Genomic DNA, 25,502 nt, shown 5'->3' with positions numbered 1-25,502 from the left:
ACATAATTTACTACATAATTATAGGGACGTCCAAATTAATTCGATATTGTTAATTATAACCGTTAATCGATTTAATCGTTATATTTTATAGATTAATTAATCGAATTATTAAGGTTTAATGGTTTTAGTTAACTGAATTACGAAAAATTTTAGTTAACAATTACGGAAATAAAATTTGATAAATGGTTAACTATTGGTTAACCGTTAATAAATTATAACTAATTAATTATATTTTTAGATAATTAAACTATAAATAAAATCAAAATGATTCTTTCCTATTTTTTGAATTTTCATGTTTATCTTTCATAGAAACACATTAAATTAAATATAAATGGAAAAAAATACTTTATTTTAAACTACAAAACGTAAATGTGTACGTAAGATTTTAAGTTGCAGAAGAAAAAATGAATATACCTCATAATATATATATATATTCGTAAATTTTATGAAATTTTAAAACTTTCATGTTTGTGTTGTAATTGAAAAAAAAAATTAACAGATTAATCTGTAATTGAACCATTAATAAAGCTTACTCATTAGCAGTTAATCGTTTATTAATAGCTAGGATGCGATTAAAACAATTTAATAATCGTTATAACGATTAACCCATATTTCAGACTAAACAATACGGTTAACCAATCATGAACATCCCTACATAATTATACTTATATACAATATTAATTGATTTATATACTATCAAAATCTTTAATTAATTGTTTATCAAAAGATAATTAATTAAATTAGTATCACTTAATCCCGAATCAAACCCAAGTAAATATTTTATATAATAAAAATAACTCTAATTAATATATAGATTAAAGATACGGCTCGGCATCTTCTAAACTCGACAGTGGATAAAAAAGATTCTCATAAAAATTGAATAAATAAAATAAAAAGATAAAAGGGCCTAGAGAATTTTTGCAGTAAAAAAAGCATCTATTTCGACCGAGCTTTTAGCTGCTCCATGCAATGCAAGTCGCGTTAAATTTTGTTTGCATTCGCAGTTGTGGGGAGTGTAATGCACGGACCAATGATTAAGTAGATTTTGAATGGAATCTCTCGAGGCAGCTCTATTCTATTTGTTTTCTTAGAAAACCATGCTAATCCTTCAACCATCAAAAGTCACGACAAAAAGAAAGTAGCCGTCCTCAAATTCTATTCTTTATCTATTTTATTCTACAGGCTTTTTAAATCAATCACACGCACCTCATTCAGTACCTAGAGCCGTTGAGCAAACGGTTTAAATAGCAAGCGCAAAAGATTTGAAGTTGGGTATCATTTCTTGACAAGGAAATTGGGTATCATCAATGCTGCTGAGTGCTAGCTTTGAATTTTGACCAATAAATTGTAACTTTCTTATTTTGTTTTTAATTTGTTTTATCGTTATCTTATTTTTAATTAATTGTACACTGAAACACTCTTTGTCGTTTTTTTGGTTACAAGGAGAAAAAGAGAAAAAGTTAAGCAATGGTTTCTCTAATGGTTGCTTGCAAAATAGAGCAGTCCTTATCACAAAATCTTCCACAGTGAAAAGAAATTAGTGACAAACCTTCATATTCAACTGTGTACCACCGTCCACAACTTCAATCTTTGGCACGAGAGCTTTGCCAAAGTCGACTTCTACACAAACACGAGCAAACCTGCCTTTAGAAGCGTAGCTAGTATTCGGATCAACCTTCAAAGCTCGCCCGAAGGTATTTCTCATAGCAAAAAGTATACGGTCATTGTAGTACTGTACTAGAAGACCAGGAAAACGAACCCACACTGCAGTGGAGTCGATAGTGGTAGATGACGGGTGAAACTCAGCAAACCACTTTCGGACAGTAAGGTAGTGGCCATAAATAATCCATAGTCCTCCTTCCAGGGCAAACCTAAGATCTTCCAAAGAAGAGAAGTTCGCTAAGAAGTAGCCATCTCCAACATAAATTAATTCGTATTCCGCTTTTGGCATCCACATCTTCCTTATCCGTTCATTCAACGCTCGGAAGCCAATTGATTTCCCAAGGAGTTTCAAGATCAAGCAGTTGGTCCATTTAATCTCTAGAATTGCACGGAATTTATCCGAGGTAAAAAAAGACGGCCAGGAATCCTTACTCCCCACCATTATCAGACCATCATTCTTCTCAATGGGGCCAAACTCGTCAGATTCTTGGAATCCGTTAATTAGACTTTTGTCCAAGAGCATATTGCAAAAGGAAGGCTTCGCCGAACCCTCCTTATCGATTGTGGTATTCAACAGATCCTCCACGTCCATTCCAGTTGTCAAATTGCTCCCCACTCCTCTGATGTTTTGATCTTTTTCGTACTCCTCATTAGTTGAACATGCTCTTGATCTGTTCTCTCGTCAGCTCTCTCCATTGATCCGTATCTTCATATATTTCTTAAGAAACGATTAAGAAATATCTCCATATATTTCTTAATCATATATAAAATCTCTTTATCATTAAGATAATGTTTTATCGACATTTTTCTATATATAGATGTCAAAGAAGTCTCTCTCTCAACTTTTTAGGACTTTTCGGACAAAACTGAAAACAGTTAATTTTAGTTGTACCACTTTGACTGTGATTAGTTACAGGTTTATTAAGTGGTTTTAGTGCTAAAAGAGATTATTATTCTTATTAAAAATTCGAGTTTGAGCATACGAGTCCGTAGTACATATATGTTACTAATAGTTAAACAAGATAACGAGCAAATACTAGTATAACACTTTATAATCAACACACAACTAAAAAAAAGTTGTGAACAATGTTTATTATTAAAATTTAGGGTAAAGTGTATAAATGGTCCTTCGACTATAGGGTGCTACTTTGTTGAGTCCTCGATTATTCAAAATTATGAAAATGATATTCCGACTATAGAGTGTTGCTTTGTCGAGTTCTTCGACTGTTTAAAGTTACAAAATGATCATCAGACTATTCATATGTTTCAAATTCATCCTTTTCTATTAAAAAATTGATGTTCATCTGAGTTGGACGTTAATGTGTTGACTGGAATATGATAGTCATTTGAGATTCTGAGATATGCTTTTATCATATCTTAGTCAACAGGTTAAGGTCCAACTTAGATTATGGTAAGTTTTTTAATGAAAAAAAAAACGAGATTGAAAATATGAATAGTCAAGTGATCATTTTATAACGTTTAATAGTTAGAGGACTCAACAAAAGCAACGCCCTATAGTCAAGGACCATTTTGTAACTTTTAATAGTCAGAAGACTCAACAAAACATCACTTTATAGATGTGGAACCATTTGTGTATTTTATCCTAAAATTTATTCTTCTTTTTTTTAAATAACATATATAGATTCATGTATACAAAATACTTGAATCTATCGTATGCTTTACTTTTTTTTCACTTATTAAATTATAATATCATATGAAATTTTAAAATTAAAAAAATGTTAAATCTAAAAAAATTGATTTGTTCGTATAACACATCTAATCCATTTGTGACTAATAACAATAATAATCGTATAATTTTGTCCTACTCAACATCTAATCAACCTGTGACAAGTAACCACAATAAATTGGATAGCTTCCTACCACATTTATAAATAACGTGTACCTAATAACAAGGCTAATGGAAACATAAATAAGGTGAATTATTATTCAACATTGAAAGCAAATATTATTTAACTAATAATTTAATACAAATTCACTCAAACCTTTTCTAAGGATTCCTAATCCTGTTAAGTTGTAAAACTGAAATACCAAAAGAAGCTTTTTAATGATCGTCAAGGCCAAATGCAACTTTTCTCCTCCATAAAGCTGGCTGGGGAAAAGTGGTGCAAAGGAGGCGTGAGCTTCTTCCTGAAATTACAAGCAAAGTAAAAATGAAAAAGCAAGCCCATTCTTTTTTGCAAGCTTCCTTTGCATCATAAAGTGTCAGAACACTTTGCCTGTTTTTGACCTCGCACCTAAACAACAAAAACTTCATCATTTCTAACGTTTCTGCTGCTCCTCACTTTTCTACACCTATCCAAAACCATATTCAATTCAATCAAACCTCTTAGGATATTCTATCTTTCCAAAGGAAAAGAAAATGGGACCTTCATTCCTTTTTCTCACTTTTCCTTTCACCAAGGGCTAATCCTCATAACCCAGTGAAGAAAACATATAAAGATATTTCGTGTGATGATAACGAGCCCAAGTTGGTGAGAAAGGATGACATTTAACTTGGGTACATGTTAATAACAACCGCCTTCAATCGAGCGATGGTCACATGATTTTATGTTAAAGGTGAATTTCCAAAATTTTAAGAAGACATAAATTTATAAAATTTCAAAGAGCAAAAACAAATTTTTAATAAGAAATATAAAGAAAATTTTAAAATATATGGTAATTTTAAATTTTCAAGGGTCGAATGCCCCACAAACCCTTTCCAATTCATCCTTACAGTTGAATCTAATATTTTTGATATTGTATTTTTTACTTAATTTAAAAATAAATATTTAAAGTATATTATATTTTTTATCTAAATATTTAAATATATTGTATTTATGTTGTTCACTCTAAAAAATGTTTATAAATCAATCACTTATATATATGATTTTAGGATGAAAAAATAGAAACAAAGAGGTAGGATCCAAAATAGGTGATTAATTATCTCAAAAAGTATAATAACCTGGTAAAAATATGAGCAAATTATTGCACTTAAGTTCCACCTCAAAGAATGATTGTACTTCTGTTTTTAAAAAATGATTTTACCAATATCATACATATATGGCAAAATGAGGAATGAAAATGAAATGATTGAGTGAAGCATACGTGTCAAATCGATATGCCTTAGTTAAGAGAAGATTTTGTAATCACAATCCCTTGATTGATGGGATTTAGGAGATTGTATTCGATCTAGACCGTCGATGTACTTAGATCTTAGTTGTTCATTGAGGGAGCTTCCACTATAAATAAAAGCCTCTCCTCCTCATTTGTACTAACTTCTTCATTTTGAAAAATCACAGAGCATTCTCTCAAAGTTCTCTTGTCTTGCTTTTGTGCTAGTTCTCTTGTTCTTTGCTTCCATTGAGAATCTAAGCATCTTTGCTTAGGTTGTTTTCATGCTGACTTAGCCACAATCATAGAAAACGTGACTAAGGTCGCACGTTTGAGGCGTTGAAGTTCCAAGAGCGTGACAAGTGGTACCAGAGCTAGTTTTGCGAGAAATGACACAACAAAACATGACGAGGTACCAACAACCACCGAAGTGATGGAGACTCATACTGTTGCGGTAAAGAAGCGAGGAAACTCAAAGGATGTCGTGGCATCATTTGAGCAAAAGGTTAGTAGGCTTTAAGACCGATATAACGAAGTCAAGGAGACTCAGGATTTGATTGAATCTCTCTTGGTGAAGTTGGAGTCTATGGAGGAAGGACTTGGCCAAGAAACTCAAGCACTTATCGATGAGATGACAGAGAATGTGGATGAGCGTACTAGAGGCCTCGAGAGCATGTACTTGGACATGAGTGTCGAAATGATACAGGAGGTGAAGGAGTTCAAGAGTGAGCTGATTGTCTACAAGGTTGTCATGTTAAATGGGGTGATTGGAGGCATAAACACCTAGACCCAAGATCGATGTCCCTAACTCGAAGGAGTTTGAGGAGAGTTTAACTGCCCAAGATGTGAAGAATTTTATCTAGGGCATATAGTAATTCTTTCGAGGCGTGGGTATTGGGGATGATGCCACCAAGGTAAATATTGTTTCAAATTATCTTACTGATGCTGCAATGTTATAGTGGCGACGTAGGTATTCTGAGAAGGTGATTCCGGTTGGGAAATGGGAGGTTCATGGGTGAACTCAAAGAGTATTTCTATCAGAAGAATGCTCTCCTCGAGGCACGAGCAAAACTGAAGCAATTAAAACATGACCGTACCATCTTCGAGTATGTCAAGAACTTCACTGAGATCAAGATGCAAATTCCCGACTTGGGCGAGTCAGAAGGGTTCTTTGCATTTATGGATGGACTACAACGTTGGGCCAACTTGAAGATCTAGATGAGGGGAATGATTGAACTCTCCAAGGAATTGGATGCAGCTGAGGCTATTGCCCCATTTGAAGTGAAGAATACCGACTCTCTCAAACCAAAGCCAAAATCCAAAGGTAATGGTAGGGGAGAGATGGCCAAATGAGGTTTCCACAAGACGACAGGGGGTAAAGAGAAGTAGAATGATCGACCTAAAAAGCTCTGCAGTCATTGGGAGAAGAAGGGAAACTTATCGTGCTTCAATTGTAGAGGAAATCACATGAAGAGAGATTGTCCTCAGCTTGTGAAAGTTGTTGCCATCAAGGAGAATGATGGGGAAGAGAAAGAGACCTTGAAGCTTGGTTCCATCATTAGTTCCATGGAGATCAAGAAGGGTCGCAAGAAGAAGGGATTTATATATGTAGACATCATCGTGGCAGGCCAAAATATGAGTGCACTAGTGGACACGGGTGCCTCAGAGTTGTTCTTGTCTGAACAAGATTCCAACAACTTGATCTTTATATGAAGAAGAAAAATGAGTTTATTAAAACCGTCAATTCCAAGGAGGTTCCGATTGTTGGGGAAGCAAGAGGAATCAAGCTCAGCATTGGAGGATAGACCGAGAAAGAGTCCATAAAGGTAATCTCAATCGATGATTTTGATTTTGTTATTGAGATTAGTTTCATTGATTGGATTAATGTATTCCCCTTGTCGTTTGCCGATTGCCTAGTAATTTGTGATCTGAAACACTAATGTATTATTATGGTGAGTCGAGAGTCCGGAGTCGATGCCAAGATGTTTTTCGCGATCCAACTCTCAAAGGGGGGGCGCAGGGAGGAACCCACCTTTGCAGCTTCATTGGTGGGATCTGAGCCCACAATGAGCGAGAAAGTCCCGAATGAAGTAGGAAAAGTGTTGGAAGAGTTTAGGGATGTGAGGCCAATTGAGTTGACGAAGTATTTGCCATCAAAGAGAGAGGTAGACTAAAGATCGAGCTCGTGTCGAATACAGAGCCACCTACTAAGGCACCATACCGTATAGCCCCACCGAAGTTAGAGGAACTTCGTAAACAGTTGAAAGAGCTCCTAGATGTGGGGTATATCCGATCGTCAAAGGCACCCTTTGGTGTACCAGTTCTATTCCAGAAGAAGCATGATTACTCATTCCGAATGTGCATCGACTATCGAGCTTTGAACAAGCTCACCTTGAAGAATAAGTACTCGATCTCGTTGATTGCTTACTTGTTTGATGAACTTGGTGGTGCGAGGTGGCTTATCAATTTGTATTTATGGTCTTGTTATTTCCAAGTCAGGATAGCCGAAGGTTATGAACCGAAGACTACTTGTGTGACGCGCTACGGTTCGTATGAGTTTCTTGTGATGCCCTTTGGTCTCACAAATGCCCCTGCTACCTTCTGCACGTTGATGAATAAGGTACTACAACCCTTTCTCGATTGTTTCGTTATAGTTTACCTTGATGATATTCTGGTGTATAGTAAAACCTTGGAGGAACACGTTAAACACTTGAGAATTGTAACATCCTCCATACTGGGTTAGTGATCAAATTGTGAGATTTAAAAATTTAGTGACCAAATTGGATAAATTAAAAGTTCAAAGAATTGATTAAAATGTTTTGTGTAGGAGCAATTAGCAAAGAAGGAGGAACTAAAGGGGTAAATAAGTCTTTTAATAAGGGAAATAATTAAATATTACTTGAGGATATTTTATACCACGTGGAAGTTAGTGGGGAAGACCAAAGTTTCCAGATTTCTCTTCTTCTTCATTTTTCTTCTCCACCGTGAAGCCAAGCTAAAGGTGAGTTTTCTTGTTGATCAAATTCATGACGAATTTAAGGTTGCTTATTGATAATTAGATGATAACTAAGCTTAAGGAAAGTTTAGATTATCTTAAAATCAAAAGATGATGGAGTTAGAAAGGATTAAAGAAAAGAGATGAATAAGTGAAATCTTGACAGAAAGGTATTAATTAGATTTTAAGACTAAATTTGACTTGTCATTAGTGGAATTAAAGGATATGAAGGGTCAGAATTAGATTTAGAACATGTTGGAATTTGAGGGAGATTCTTGAAATCTATGTGGAAGATTCGATTTCTAAGTTTTAAAGGTATTGAATGGATAATAATTAGTTTAAGTAAGTGTATGCAAGTTAAGGATATGAAAATAGGGGAAACATAAAGTGTTGAGAAGATTATGAAGAGATTTTCATGCTAAAATGACATTTCTGGGCAATGTGTATCGATGCATCAGGATAAATCCCAGAAATTGTTCAAGGTGTATCGATGCACTCTTTTAAAATAAAAACATCGAATGCCATCAGTGTATCGATGCACAAGTAGTGCATTGATGTACCCCCTTAAATACAAACATCGAATAAGATTTATGTATCGATGCATAGATAATGCATCGATGCACCCGTCAAGGGATACATCGATACATGGTGTAGTGCATCGATGGATACCTTCATTAAAAGATGAAAATGGCTTTTCTTTTAGCCCAAGAAATGATAGTTTAGAATATATTAATTTAATTAGTATACTGATAAGTATCAATGAATTACTATGTAGATACAGAGCCTAAACAAGTTCTAAAATAATTGCCTAGTAAGATCGATCGAGGAAAAAGCAAGGAAATATAGGTGAGTGCATATGCATAACATGATTATAGTGATATATTCAGCTCTAGACTTATGAGAAGTCTAGATTTAATACATTGATACATGATTCATTTCATATTGTGAAGCATGATATGAATCCATACTATGTGCATTGTGTAACATGTTTTAAATGAATATGTATGCAAAGTTATATGAGCCATGTGATGAAGGTAACGAAATGATATGTCTATGTGATATACTATGTAATTTGGGAAAAGCCCATGTTATGTAGATGAGAACTATATGTATAGTTGCCATGCCAATAGTAGAGGGTTTACGCGGTCCTTCGAGACATATATGTATTCTTTGGAACATGTGTGTGGTCTTTTGAGACACATACTTGATCCTTGGCATATGTATATGATACTTAAGGAATTTTCTACGTGGTCCTTAGGGACAATCTTATATGGCACTACGGTGCAATTCTACGCGGCACTTCGGTGTAATTCTACGTGGCATTTCGGTGTATTTATACGAGTTGTGGTGACAACAAAGTGCACAACCTCACAGTACACACACACCTTAGGTTCTCAGTATGGTATCATGGGCCAATAATCTTATTAATACGAATTCATGAATGTTAATGTACTATGCTTACAGGTAAGGAACAAGGTGATATAAACTGCATGGTTAAGTATTTAATTTCATCTCATTCCATTTTATTATGGCATTTTCATTACATTTCTTTGTTGTTATTATTATTATATTGCCTCACTAAGTTGATGACTTAGCGTATGAGTGTTTCACACGTAGGATCTGAGAAAGTAGACGAGACAGGTTAAGCAGCTGGACAACACTACTCATGTAACTATCAGATTAGATGTAACTTAATCAGTAGGTCATTTTGTTATATAAATGAATGTTGGCATGTAATCAAAGGGTCAAGTTGTGTATGCTCTGAGTATTTTGATAAACTTGTATTAACGTATGTACATATTTATATTTTAATAATATAAGTTCAAGTTTTATCGTTTTTTAGAGTATTGTTTTGTATAGTCAATGTGATATCCTATACTCGTATATGGGTCGGGTATGGGTTGAGGATGTTACATTTAATGGTATCAGAGCTATGGTTTAGCCGATTTTAGGCATAAACCAGAGTCTATAGAGTCTTTAAATGGAATACATGCCAACAAATAGTGAGAACTTCTGATCTGATATAGTATGAGTATGTTGTTTTGCTAATAGAACAATGTGTATTTTATTAGATATCACATAATAGCTCCTGAAGTGAAGCGAGAGAAGATAGGCCTGCTGAAAGTAGTAATTCACCTGCCCTAGCCAGGAAAGGTGAAGGACAAACATCTCAGGGAGTGCCTGTACAAGACCAAGACACTTTCTTCAGGACGTTGGATGCTATTCTGACGCGTCTTCAACCTCCTGCCCCACCAATTCAAAGAATGAATGTAGAAAAAGAGTTGAGAAGTTTGGGAGCTCCCAAATTTAAGGGAGAATATGAGGAAGGTCCGGTTGTGGTGGATCTTTGGTTAAATGATTTGAAAATCATGTTAGACGGTCTCCACTGCTCTGAAGTGGAGAAGTTAGATGGAGCTGTCTCGTTACTGAAGGGTCAGGCGAGAATATGGTGGACGAACGTCACCATGAGGATGTCAAGTGACCAGTTGACTTGGTCTTTGTTCTTAGATGAATTTAAAAACAAGTACATTGGATATCAATTTATTCGGAAAATGAAGCATGAGTTTATGAACTTGAAATAGATGAACTGCTCTGTATATGAGTATGAATGCGAGTTCAACAAGCTGATTCAGTTTGTATCTGAGATTGTGCCTACTGAAAAATATGCGTGTGAATGGTTTGTGGAGGGCTTACGCCGTAGATTGAAAGAAATGTTGATAGTATTGAATTTTTCCTCGTTCCAAGAGGTGATTAATCGTGCCAAAGCTCTTGAAAGGGCTCAGAATGAGATATTCGGGGACTTAAGAGTTCAGACATCAAAGAGGACAGGTGATTCTTCCAGCTCAGCACCATCAAAAAGAGGAATAGACTCAGGATTTCGATCACAAGTTAGATCAGAATCAGTTGCATCATCTGATAGGGGAGCAAGTCAGGCAAGGCCTAGACAGACACATTCAGTGGGATCTGGTACTGGGAGATCCAACCAGGGTCAAGCAAGACAGTGTCAGTATTGTGGGAAAAACCATTTTGGGGCGTGTCGGATGGCTGCTGGGACTTGTTTCCGATGCGGAGATACTGGACATTTTATCCGGGATTATCCGTTGATGGTTGGTGAACCTGCACCATCTGAGAGAGTTTGTTATGCCTCACAGAGAGGACAAGGAAGAGGTAGAGGAAGGAACCAGTCTGAATCCTCTGCTCAACATGAAGTTCGGTCAACCGCACGGGTATACAATTTAAATACAAGTGAAAACTGTGATGATCCCAATATTATAGCAGGTACTTTCTAGCTATATGATAAATTAGTATTGGTATTGATTGATCCGGGTTCTAATTATTCTTACATTATAAGTAAGTTAGTAAAAGAATTGAGGATCCCCTTAGAAGCTACGAGTAATGAGATTATAGTAACTAATCCTTTAGGCCATAGTGCTCGGGTGAACAAAGTATGTAAGGGGTGTCCCATAAAGATTCAGGGAATTGAATTCCCTTCTAATATGATGGAATTACCCTTTGACGAGTTTGATGTGATTCTGGGAATGGATTGGTTGTTCCGTTACTATGGGGATGTTAATTGCAGATCGAAAAAGATAACCCTGAAGAATCCAAAAGGAACATAAATAAGTGTGATCAGTGAAAGGTTTAATCCTTTAGCAAATCTAATATCATTAATGTCTGCTAATAAGCTATTGCTACAAGGATGTCAAGGTTTTCTTACGAATGTGATAGATACAAGAGCTAAAGAGAAAGGATTAGATGAGATTTCAATAGTTCGAGAATTCCCTGATGTTTTCCCTACTGAGTTACCAGGATTACCTCCAAATAGAGAGCTAGAATTTTAAATTGAAGTAATGCCGGGAATAGCTCCAATTGCAATGGCACCTTATCGGATGGCTCCGAAAGAATTGCAAGAGTTAAAGAATCAATTGCAAGAGTTGTTAGAGAAGGGATTTATTCGACCAAGTGTGTCACCTGGGGGAGCTCCGGTGTTATTTGTTAAGAAGAATGATGGGTCAATACGTCTCTGCATTGATTATCGACAGCTTAATAAGGTGACCATCAAGAATAAATATCCCCTCCCGAGCATTGATGACTTGTTTGATCAGCTAAAAGGAGCTTCAATATTCTCGAAGATCGATCTACGTTCGGGTTATCGCCAATTGAAGATTCAGGAGATGGACATTCCAAATACTGCTTTTAGAATGAGATATGGCCATTATGAATTCATTGTAATGCCATTCGGAGTAACGAATGCACCTGCTGCTTTCATGGATCTCATGAACAGGATTTTTCAACCCTATTTGGTTTGGTTTGTTGTTATCTTTATTGATGACATATTGGTTTACTCGAAGTACATTGAAGAGCATAGCGCACATTTGCGAATTGTTTTGCAAATTCTCAGGGATAAGAAGCTTTATGCCAAATTGCCCAAATGTTAATTTTGGCTAAATGAAGTAATTTTCTTGGGGCATGTGATCCCTGCAGATGGAATTCGGGTGGACCCTCAAAAGGTAAAAGATATAATGGACTGGGAAGTTCCAAAGAATGTATCCTAAGTTCGGAGTTTCCTTGGACTTGTCGGTTATTATCGAAGATTTGTTAAGAATTTTTCGATGATAGTGCTGCCTTTAACGAAGCTGATGAAAAAGAATGTACCATTTGTTTGGACTTCTGAATATCAAGAAAGTTTTGAAGTTTTAAAGAGAATTCTGACAGAAACTCCTGTATTGGTTCAACCGGAATCTGACAAGAATTTTTTCATATACAGTGACGCGTCCCACAATGGGTTGGGGTGTGTATTAATGCAAGAGGGGAAGGTGGTAGCGTATGCATCGAGACAGTTGAAACCACATGAAAAGAATTACCCCACCTATGATTTAGAAATGGCTGCAGTGGTGTTCGCTCTCAAGATTTGGCGTTATTATCTGTATGGAGAACGATTTTACTTGTATACGAATCATAAGAGCTTGAAATACCTGATGACTCAAAAAGAGCTTAATTTGAGACAAAGGAGATGTGTTGAGTTTTTGAGAGATTATGATATAATAATTGACTATCATCCTGGAAAGGCTAACGTGGTAGCAGATGTTTTGAGTAGAAAAATGTTTCCAGCTATCTTTAACTGGAGATGGTGGTATATGTGCAGAGTTAAAACTTAAACCATCATGGTTGGACCGAATAGGAGAATTGCAAAGCCAAGATGAAATATGTTTGAAAAGAATAGAGCAAGTAAAGAATAAGGAAATTAAGGATTTTGAGGTGATGTCTAATGGGAAATTGTATTATAAAGAAAGAATTGTGATACAAGACGATAAAGAGTTGAAGAAAGATTTATTGACAGAGGCTCATTGCAGTCCATTGACAATGCACTCTGGTGGAACCAAGATGTATATGGATTTAAAAGATCGGTATTAGTGGTCAGGGATGAAACGAAGCATTACTGAATTTGTGTCCAAGTGTTTAACATGTCAGCAAGTCAAAGCCGAACATCAAGTTCCGTCTGGATTATTGCAAACACTTTCCATTCCACAATAGAAGTGGGAAAATGTAATGATGGATTTTGTTTCGGGGTTACCCCTGACTCCAAACAAAACAGATTCGATTTGGGTAATTGTTGATCAATTGACCAAGTCATCACGTTTTCTTCCTGTCAGAACAGATTTCTCTATGGAAAAGTATTCGGAGCTGTATATTAGAGAAATTATTAGATTGCATGGAGTGCCTATTTCTATAATTTCTGATCGAGATCCTCGATTCACCTTGAGATTCTGGAAATCCTTGCATGGAGCGTTGGGGACTCGTTTAAATTTTAGTACCGCTTTTCACCCCCAGACAGACAGATAATCAGAAAGAACAATTCAAATATTGGAAGATATGTTGCGAGCATGTGTCATTGAGTTTAAAGGGTCGTGGGAGAAATACTTACCACTGGCGGAGTTCGCTTACAACAATAGTTATCAGTCTATTATTAAAATGGCACCCTATGAGGTATTATATGAGAGGAAATGTCGTACGCCATTAAACTAGTATGAGCTCAAAGATCGAAATGTACTCGGTCCAGATTTGATTCAAGATATGGAAGAGAAAGTTCGGGAAATTCAACATAACCTAAAAGTGGCATTTGATCGGCAAAAGTCCTATTTTGACCTTAAAAGAAAGGAGATTGAATTTGAAGTTGGGGATAAAGTGTTTCTGAAGGTATCACCATGGAAAAAAGTATTAAGATTTGGTCGGAAAGGAAAACTAAGTCCTAGATTCATCGGACCATATAAAATTTTTAAAAGAATAGGACCAGTGGCATACCAGTTATCTTTGCCACCAGAAATGGAGAAAATCCATAATGTTTTCCATGTGTCCATGTTACGAAGATATATGTCCGATCCCTCTCACATTGTTGCATCAGAACAAGTATAAGTTCAACCTGATTTGACCTATGAAGAGGAACCAATACAAATATTGGCTCACGAAGTTAAGCAATTGAGAAATAAAATGGTACGTGAAGAAGATATGCGACTTCAATATCCCCATCTGTTCATGCAATAAAAATTTGAGGACGAATTTTTCTTAAGGAAGGGAGATTTGTAACATCCTCCATATCGGGTTAGTGATCAAATTGTGAGATTTAAAATTCAGTGACCAAATTGGATAAATTAAAAGTTCAAAGAATTGATTGAAATGTTTTGTATAGGAGCAATTAGCAAAGAAGGAGGAACTAAAGAGGTAAATAAGTCTTTTAATAAGGGAAATAATTAAATATTACTTGAGGATATTTTATACCATGTGGAAGTTGGTGGGGAAGACCAAAGTTTCCAGATTTCTCTTCTTCTTCATTCTTCTTCTCCACCGTGAAGCCAAGCTAAAGGTGAGTTTTCTTGTTGATCAAATTCTTGACGAATTTAAGGTTGCTTATTGATCATTTGATGATAACTAAGCTTAATGAAAGCTTAGATTATCTTAAAATCAAAAGATGATAGAGTTAGAAATGATTAAAGAAAAGAGGTGAATAAGTAAAATCTTGACAGAAAGGTATTAATTGGATTTTAAGACTAAATTTGACTTGTCATTAGTGGAATTAAAGGATATGAAGGGTCAGAATTAGATTTAGAACATGTTGGAATTTGAGGGAGATTCTTGAAATCTATGTGGAAGATTTGATTTCTAAGTTTTAAAGGTATTAAATGGATAATAATTAGTTTAAGTAAGTGTATGCAAGTTAAGGATATGAAAAGAGGGGAAACATAAAGTGTTGAGAAGATTATGAAGAGATTTTCATGCTAAAATGACATTTCTGGGCAATATGAATCGATGCACATTCAAGGTGTACTGATACATCAAAGATAAATCCCAGAATTTGTTCAAGGTGTATCGATGCACATGAAGTGCATCGATGCACTATTTTAAAATAAAAACATCGAATGAAATTAGTGTATCGATGCACAAGTAGTGCATCGATATACCCTCTTAAATACAAATATCGAATAGGATTTATGTATCAATGCATAGATAATGCATCGATGCACCCGTCAAGGGATGCATCGATACATGGTGTAGTGCATCAATGCATACCTTCATTAAAAAATAAAAATGGCTTTTCTTTTAGCCCAAGAAATGATAGTTTAGAATATATTAATTAGTATATTGATAAGTATCAATGAATTACTATGTAGATACATAGCCTAAACAAGTTCCAGAATAATTGCCTAGTAAGATCAATCGAGGAAAAAACAAGGAAATATTGGTGAGTGCATATGCATAACATGATTATAGCGTTATATTCAGTTCTAGAGTTGTGAGAAGTCTAGATTCAATACATTGATGCATGATTCATTTCATATTGTGAAGCATGATATGAATCCATACTATGTACATTGTGTAACATATTTTAAATGAATATGTATGCAAAGTTATATGAGCCATGTGATGAAGGTAAGGAAATGATATGTCTATGTGATATACTATGTAATTTGGAAAAAGCCCATGTTATGTAGATGAAAACTATATGTATAGTTGGCATACCAAGAGTAGAGGGTCTACGCGGTCCTTCAGGACATATATGTATTCTTTGGAACATGTGTGAGGTCTTTTGAGACACATACTTGATCATTGGCATATGTATATGATTCTTAAGGAATTTTCTACGTGGTCCTTAGGGACAATCTTATATGGCACTACGGTGCAATTCTACACGGCACTTCGGTGCAATTCTACGTGGCACTTCAGTGCAATTCTACATGGCACTTTGGTGCCTTTATACGAGCTGTGGTGACAGCATAGTGCACAACCTCACAGTACTCACATACCTTAGGTTCTCAGTATGGTATCATGGGCCAATAATCTTATTAATACGAATTCATGAATGTTAATGTATTATGCTTACATGTAAGGAACATGGTGATATAAACTGCATGGTTAAGTATTTAATTTTATCTCATTCTATTTTATTATGGCATTTCGATTACATTTCTTTGTTGTTATTATTATTATATTGCCTCACTAAGTCGATGACTTAGCGTGTGAGTGTTTCACACGTAGGATCCGAGAAAGTAGACGAGATAGGTTAAGCAGCTGGACAACACTTCTCCTGCAACTATTAGATCAGAGGCAACTTGATCAGTAGGTCCTTTTGTTATGTAAATGAATGTTGCCATGTAATCAAAGGGTCAAGTTGTGTATACTCTGAGTATTTTGATAAACTTGTATTAACGTATGTATATATTTATATTTTAATAATATAAGTTCAAATATTTTATCATTTTTTTTATAGTATTGTTTTGTATAGTCAATGTGACATCCTGGACTCGTATCTGGGTCGGGTATGGGTTGAGGGTGTTACAAGAAGGGGGTTTCAAGTCTTACGGGAGAACGAGCTCTATGTCAAAGAGGAAAAGTGCTCGTTTGCGTAGAAGGATGTGTCGTTTCTAGGCCATGTCGTTCGAGGAGGCAAGCTCCAGATAGATAGGGACAAGATTCGAGCGATTGATAAGTGGAAGCCATCCATTAAGGTGATCGAGTTACGAGCATTCTTGGGATTAGCCAACTAATACTGACGATTCGTGAAGGGATATTTCAAGATTGACACACTTTGACCGAGTTGCTCAAGAAGGATAAGGTGTGGGAGTGGAGCACAGAGTGCCAGGAGGCTTTTGAAAAGATCAAGAAAGCCATGGTGAGCGAACCCGTGTTGGTGTTACCAGATTACACCAAACCTTTTGTAGTTTTCACCGATGCATCCGATGTTTCCATTAGTGGTATCCTTATGCAAGAGGGACATTTGGTTGCATATGAGAGCTAGAAGCTCAATGAGACCGAGAGGAAGTACTCGGTTCATGAGAATGAGATGATTATAGTGGTATACTGTTTGTGCACTTGGCGTCACTATTTGCTTGGTTACAGGTTTGTGGTTTTTACCGGTAATATTATAAATAGTTATTTTCTCACCCAAAAGAAGTTTTCTCCCAAGCAGGCTCGTTGGCAAAAGTTTATTGCCGAGTTTGGTTTTTGTATAGAGTACAAGCCATAGAAGGTGAATTGTGTTGTAGATGGCTTAAGCCGGAGGTATGTCATCGAGACTGTGGAGGGTACTTTGCTCGAAAGGATCAAAGAAAGGTTGTCTCGTGACCCTGTGGCCGAAAGAATCATTGATGAGGCCAAGGAGGGGCGAACCAAGGAGTTTTGGCTCGAAGGGGAGTTGTTTTATTATCGAGGACATCATCTCTTTGTGCCTTGATATGGAAAGCTATGGAATGAGCTCATGAAGGAATGTCATGATTCCAAGTGGGCGGGACATCTGGGAATTGATCGGACTTTGACACTACTTTTAGAGTAGTACTATTGGCCACACATGACTGAAGATGTGCAGACCTATGTGAAGACTTGTCTTTTGTGCCAACAAGACAAAACCGAGGCAAAGAAATCAACGGGACTGCTGTAACTTTTTCCCATTCCTGAGCGCCCATGAGATAGTATTTCCATGGATTTTATCATTGGTTGGCCCAAGACTGATGAACTTTCGAGTATAATGGTTGCGGTTGATAGGTTTTTGAAGTATGTGACGTTCATTCCAGTGTCTAAGGTGTGTCTAGCCGTGGAGGCGGCTCGACTTTTCCTCAAGCATGTGGTGAAGTTTTGGGGGATGTCAAAACCATTAGTAGTGATCGGGACACACAGTTCATGGGAAGGTTCTGGACGGAGTTGTTCAAGCTGATGGGATCAAGCTTGAACTTTTCCACCGTAGTTCATCCATAAACCGATGGGCAAACTGAGCGAGTGAATTCTCTATTGGATATTTACCTGAGGCACTATATGAGTTCCAACCAACGTGACTGGCCGAAGTTGTTGGATATGGCCCAGTTTTCCTAGAACTTGCAATGAGGCGACAAACCAGAGTCTGTTCGAGATTGTGATCAGGCAATAACTGTTGACACCCAACATGGTTGTTACCAAGTATGAGGGGTCAAATCCATCAGCACACAAGGTTGCCCAGGAGTAGCATGAGCAACATGACTTAGCCATAGCTTGTTTGCACAAGGTGGGGAAGCGGACTAAAAAGTAGGCCGACTGAAAACGTAGGAATATGAACTTTGAATTTAGTGATCTTGTCCTTGCGAAATTGACCAACGTTTAACGTAATGCAGAGTGCACAAGGGGCTTGTGAGAAGGTACGAGGGTTAGTTCCGAGTTGTGAAGCGGGTAGGCACTATGGCCTACAAGTTGGAGTTGCCTCTAACCATTCGAGTACATCCCGTGATCCATGTTAGTCTACTCAAGCCATACTATCAGGATACAGAGGATCCGAATCGAGGAAAGTCACACCGAGCGCCACTCGGAGTAATGGTCTCCTATGACAAGGAGATTTAAGACATACAGGCGGAGAGAGTTATTCGACGACCAGGACACCGCCCAAGGCATGAATACTTTGTTCTGTGGAAGGGACAACCCGAGTGTGAAGGAAGTTGGGAGCATGCAGAGGGACTTTGGCAATTCAAGACCATGATAGACCAATTTTATGCCAGACGAGTGACGAGGGCGTCACCAGAACTAGTAGGGGAGAATGTCACAAACTGCGAGCCCATAACCGAGGTCAGCACACGATAAGTAGCCCGAGATTACTTAAGTGACGTTTTGGACCTTCCTGGACTCATGAAGACTGGCCCATTCAATGGAGATGAAGAACCTTGCAGTTTATGGCAGGAGAATCCTTGGTTTAATGCAAAATTCTCATGGTTCTTTCCATAAACTTTGTAATCTTTTATCTAAGGCAACATATAACTAGCTTGATAGAGTTTCCTTATTTAAGAGAAGATTTTGTAATCACAATCCCTTGATTTGTGGGATTTAGGAGATTATATTCGATCTAGGCCGTCGATGTACTTAGATCTTAGTCGTTCATTGAGGGGAGCTTCCACTATAAATAGAGACCTCTCCTCCTCATTTGTACTCACTTTTTCATTTTGAAAAATCACAGAGCATTCTCTCAAAGTTCTCTTGTTTTGCTTTTGTGCTAGTTCTCTTGTTCTTTGCTTCCGTTTAGAATCTAAGCATCTTTGCTTGGGTTGTTTTCAGGCTGTTTTAGCCGCAATCACAGAGAAGGCGACTAAGACCGCACGTTCGAGGCGTTGAAGTTTCAAGGGCGTGACAATATAATAAAGATATATACAACTAAATTTGATAAATGAATGGTATTAAATAGAGATATAAATTATAATAATGTTGAGATGAAATAATATTTAAATGAATAAATAATTGACGTTGAAGAAGAAAGTTATTCAAAATTAATATAAAACTTGAAGTTTGATCTGACATTAATAACTTCATAACCATGGTCCATCATGGTGGAAGAACTCCGATTTTTTAATTGGCTTGGAATTCGCTAGATTATCGCACAAAACTCTTTCAAAGAGGACTAGTGATTAATTTCTAGTGATGAACAGGTGAACCTAACAGTATGCTTCATGTCATATTCTTGTTAGACAACCCACCATCATACCAAACCTCTTTCATTTTAAATAGCTATAATTCCACACTGGAATCCTTCATTCCCTCCTTCAGCTTAACAACCCCTGTCCCTCCTTGAAACTGATTCGATGGGCATCAGAAAGGTTGTGATGGTGTTGGTGTTCATGTTTTTGCTTAGCGAGTCAGCCCATGATGGTTCATCATCTCGTGGGTTCAACATGAACCCAATGTCGTCTCATCGGGTTAATTCACCAAGTCCACGTAGCTTCTTCGGTGGTTTGCCTAAAACAATCCCGATCCCGCCTTCTGCTCCGTCGAGAAACCAAAATGAAATTGGGTTACAAAGCTCGACACCTCTCCCATGAAGCTCCACCCACTGAGAGATTACTTATAAAGTCTTTTTTTTTTTTGCTTCCAACCAGGGAAAGGATATCGATGCCATGGCATGGAAAAGTAGATGAAGATGGTATGAACACTTTTTTTGTTTGTTTGTTCATGCAAATTACATAATTTACAAGTAGCTCTTCATCCTTTGAAATTCAAATATATTCGACGAAGCGTCCGACATGTTTTATGTATTTTCTTTCTATTTATTAATATTATTATTCTCTTAAAATTTTATAACTTTGTCCTATCATAAAATCATATATATATATATATATATATATTAAAAATATTATTTGAATTTCTTAAAATTTGTGATCCATAATATATCTTTTTGAATATCTCTAACCTAAGCTTCTTTTACACCAAAAAGATTAAAAAGAAATAAGAAAAGGTCAGGGGGAGGTTGAGGCAGCTGAGTCCAACCAAGACTGATTTAGTCAAATAAAGTTAATGAGTTTTTTTATTTAATCTATTAAGATAAGTTAAAATTTATTTTGAGATTTACGGTATTTTTTACAGTATTATTAGAACTTGTCACGTCGATGTGATGAGTTTTAATAAAAATATTTTTTTATTTGAACTCGTCACGTTGAAGTGACGAGTTTGAATAAAATATAATTTTTATTAAAATTATCACATCAACATAAAAAATTATAATAAAAAATATTTTTATTAGAATTCGTAACCTCGATATGATAAGTTTCATGTAATTATAAAAAAATTATAAATTCAAAAAAAAATTAACACTAAATAAAAAACCTATAAGGGCTAATTTTGCCTCCAACGAAACCATAGATACGTGCAAATGCTCATAAGTCACGTAGAATCACGTCATACTGCTACCATTTTATTAGTTTTTCAAATTAGATGATTAAATGTACTTTTTTAATAAATTTTACTTTGATTTTATCAACTTAAATTTGCCCCACCCCCCATAAATACTATTGTGCATTATATCCTATTACGTGTACACCTATTGGCCTTGCAAGATTTTTTTCTCCGTTTAATTTTTTTGTTTTTGTTTTCTTTTGGTGAGGTCATATCATTGCGCAAGTCTCCTTTTAATAAATAAAGTAAAAGGTTTCCATTGGATATTTGTTCCATTTGAAATTTACACATTACTATTTTTCAAAGTTATCCAAGTACGTTCCACTTGTTTGGTAAGTATTTTTTTTTCCTTCCCAAAACATTGATATTAAGTAATCATATAAATTTTGAATATCTTATCTGAAACTACTGTTTTTACAAACAAGTGAAACGCATTTAGATAAAACGAGAATTGTTTATTTATGTAAAGACAAAGTCGCAACATGATTAATAATATTAGATTTGAATAAACTAAGCATTGATTATAGTGTCTTTAACATAGAATATCTCATCTGGAACTACTGTGTTCACAATTAAAAGAAATAGATTCTCGTAAAGATGAAGGTGATGAGTACTTATGGATGGTCTCAACCTCAATGCTTCGCAGGTGTAGTCCATTTGTGCTGCAATGAACATTCGAGGTTATTTAAGAAATAAGTTAAAATAAAAATAACATCTGTGATAGATTTACACATCGTATTAGAGGTTAATTAAAAGTTCATTGGGGCAAGGGAGAAAAGGGAGCATAGTGGGGAATTAGGAAGGTCGAACTGTGCGACACAAATCAGTCTACAGAATATTATTCACGGATATGTTCATTAAAATCGCTTACACTATGATGTTGTAAAACACTAGTATCCGAAGGCCAACTATATTTAGAGCACAAACAAACCAGGACTATCTAAGATCTAGCAATTGATGACTTTATATACATTACGATACAAGTCGAATCCAAGAAACTAAATTACAGAGGGGCGACCAAAGAAGAAAACAGAGGAGAATCAATAATAGAATGTAAAAGAGCAAACAGGAGGAGAAAGACCTCCGGATGTTGTCTGATCCACGCACATTGTACCTCTCGTATACCTTTTCAAGGTTTTCTGACCACCAAGATTCTGCTTGGTGCTCTCCAAATCTTCTCCGGCTGCATATAACAACATATTCTGAACACCTAAGATTTTATAAAGATCAAATAGTTATGCAAATTATTGCATCCACTAGCTACATGGATCCAAAATTCGGACCAGATTGATGGGTGCTTTTGATTCTTCTATTTTCATGCTTTCTTCCTTTAAAGAATTCCCCAAACAATGTTACTCTAAAACAAATAAATGATATGTTTGTCGGAACCGTCTTTCGGTTGAGCCCGGAATCGGGCTTCGACTTGAATTGATTGAGTTAGGAGTCACCACCGACCATTTAAAACGAATTTAGGTGGGTCGGACACCATCTTACCTGATCTGCGTTTTACCAGAAATATATCAGACTCTGGAGTCGGTTAGGGTCAAGGAAATATTAGCACCCTTGAACCGCCCTTTTGGTACCAATTAATATTTCGATTGTCTTTATTCGCGAAAATTAAAATTTAAATTAGAATTTAAGAACCATATTCAAACTATTTATCTTTGATCGATTGAAATTACCGCTGAGAATGCCAAGAAATGTTAGATGCTTAAATAAAAATAAATACGAAGAAAGAAAAAAAAGGGAAAAATATTAATAATAGTAAAAGTAAAATTGATGACAATGATACACAAAAGTTAGTAGAAAAATAAAATAAAGGAAAATAATCAAATAATAATAAAATAAAATAAAATAATAAAAAGGTTAGTTTAAAAAAAAGATGAAAATAAAAAGGAAAAATATAAAAAATAAATTAAAATTGAAAAAAATAAATAAACAAATAAATAAATAAAATGAAAATGAAAAAAGGACTAAATCAAAAATATCAAATCTGTAATGCTCGAGATAACAAAAAAAATATTTAATGCCCAAAATAAAATATTACAAGCAATGGAAGGACCCAGAGTGTAGTTAATCCTTCCCGTTAAAACACGCAGCCTCCCACCCCTAGAACGACGCCATTTTTTTGCAGTATAAATAGCCCACATAAGAGGCAAAAACCCTAACTCGCTCATTTTCTTCCTCTCGCTGAATATAACATTCTCACCCATCTCTATTTTCCTCTCAAACTTCCCCAGAACACGACCCCTCCTTTCGCCCGTCCACCGCCTCAAACAACCCCTTTGACCACCACCCACGGTGGTCAAAGGCCCTAACTCTACCCCTAAATGCTCCTCACATTATCCCGAGCACGAATTCGAGCCCCAATTGAACACGCAACGCCAACCGTGACCTAGATCTAACAAAAAAGCTCGATTTTACCTTCTCCCACGTTATACCCTCTCCCTCACGACGAGAAAAGGCCTCAGCTTTTCCGTCCCTGTTGGTGTTTGTTATGTTTTTGATTTCTTATTGTGGGGTTCGGCCTTTGGGTTCCTGCTTTGATTTTGTTTTTTCCGTGTTGTGGTTTCAATTGTTCTTTTTTTCGATAATGGTCAGTTGACCGTGGTTTGTGTGTTCTGTTGGCTCTCGATGATGGTTTTTTGTGACCCCCCCCGGTGTGGTTGTCTCACCGTTTTTATAGCTTGGTTCTGACCGTTTCTAGCCCCGAGATGTACGGGATGTTCCGAGATCTTCGGGAACTCCGTTGGTTGTTGCTTAACCGAGTTCCCCGGGATAGTTCAGTCCCGGGGATGTCGGCCGGAAACTGTTTCGTGCTTTAACCCTTGGTTGCCCCTGATTTGTGGCACCGTTGAGGGTTGAATGAAGCCCTAAACTACTGGACTGGTTCAGACCCAATCTAGACTGTTTGGACCCTTTATACGAACCTGAAACAAAAATAAAATATAAGTAATAAAATAATACTGATAAAAATAAATAATATAAAAAATAAAAAATAAAAAATATTTTTAAAAACAATATAATATAAACTTTTTTAAAAACGTTTTTTTAAAAAGCTATATTATATATGAATTTCCAAAAATGTTTTTTTTTTAAATCATATAATTTTCAAAAATGTTTTAAAAAATTATATATTATATATAAGTTTTCAAAATTATTTTCAAAAACTATATATTATATAAGTTTTCAAAATGATTTTAAAACTATATATTATATAAATGTTTTCAAAAATGTTTTCAAAAACTATATATTATATAAGTTTTTAAAATGATTTTAAAAGCTATATATTATATAAGTTTTTAAAATGATTTTAAAAATTATATATTATATAAATGTTTTCAAAAATGTTTTAAAAATTATATAATATATGTTTTCAAAATGTTTTAAAAACTATATATTATATATACTTTCAAAATGTTTTAAAAACTATATATTATATATACTTTCAAAATGTTTTAAAACCTATATAATATATAAATGTTTTCAAAATATTTTTTCAAAACCATATACTATATATATTTTAAAAACGTTTTCAAAAACTATATAATATATATTTATTTTCGAAAATCATTTATCGAAAATTTTACATTATATTTTGTCAAAACATTTTCAAAAACTATATTACTATATATATATACACACACACACACATATATATATAATAAAATAAGAATATATATATATATATAAACAAAATTACTCTGGGCGAAAATAAGTGTCTACAGCTGCCCCTCTTTATCCTTTTTCATGGAACGAAAAATAGGACAAAGACAAAAGGACGCAAATTTTCGCTTGGTGGAGTTGAAAATTGACTTGAATTAGGAATAACTCCCTGTTTAATTGTGTTGTGGATGGCGCATTCGTTGCGAAGTCAAGTCCATCTTGAAATGATATGGAATTGAAGCCGTAGTCTGGAATTTGAATTGGAACGTGACTTCTCATCATCAAATTTTAGTCAACTTTGGTATTCTTCTCGGTTTAAAGACCTTAGTTAAAAATCCGACTGGAAAGTAATTCTTTGACTCTATGCTGTGGTTGACAGGCCCTTGAGCTGAATGAAATCGAACTTGAAAGGTCTTCGTTGACAGAAAGCTTTTCTCGACTTAAGCTATACTGTCGGAAAACAGTTTCTTGCCACTAAGGCACGGTTAACCCATGTTATCTTTTTAACTTGAAAACCTCGATTGCAACCGGATAGTAGTGTGATTGAGGTGTCATCGAGCTTAATGGAATCGAACTCGACAATTTTATTGACAGATAGCCCTTATTTCCTTGAGCTATGCTGTAAATGTTGTGCCTTTGAATTGACTGTAATCGAACTCGAATGTCTTTTGTGCTGGCAGATAACCCTTATCGACTTAAGTTATGCTGCAAATGATATGCCTTGGAGCTAAGCGTAATCGAACTCGAAGGTCTTTTGGTGACAGATAACCCTTTTACCTTGAGTTATGTTGTAAATATTGTTCCCTTGAAGCTGAGTGTAATCAAAATTGAGGGTCTTTGGTAGATAACCCTTCTCGACTTAAGCTATACTGCAAATGATGTGCCTTGGAGCTGAGCG

The 25,502-nt window shown here is 35.7% G+C and overlaps 1 protein-coding gene across 1 annotated transcript; it reads right to left on the bottom strand.

The window, feature by feature from the left end:
* Positions 1-1,537: 1,537 nt before the first annotated feature.
* LOC120199023 lies at positions 1,538-2,254 on the bottom strand. Its single transcript, XM_039200240.1, has one exon. The coding sequence runs from the start codon at positions 2,252-2,254 to the stop codon at positions 1,538-1,540; it is 717 nt and encodes a 238-aa protein (XP_039056171.1).
* Between the last annotated feature and the right edge of the window lie 23,248 nt (positions 2,255-25,502).

The sequence above is a fragment of the Hibiscus syriacus genome, unplaced genomic scaffold (assembly GCF_006381635.1).
Source record: "Hibiscus syriacus cultivar Baekdansim isolate YM2019G1 unplaced genomic scaffold, ASM638163v2 tig00005294_pilon, whole genome shotgun sequence".
NCBI classification, from domain to species: Eukaryota; Viridiplantae; Streptophyta; class Magnoliopsida; order Malvales; family Malvaceae; genus Hibiscus; species Hibiscus syriacus.
Note: the sequence above shows the minus strand (reverse complement) of the source record. Positions and strands in the feature narration are given on the sequence as shown.

Bases quoted from the DNA above. Each gene is read 5' to 3' on its own strand.
- LOC120199023 (XM_039200240.1), bottom strand. From the start codon at position 2,254: ATGGACGTGGAGGATCTGTTGAATACCACAATCGATAAGGAGGGTTCG.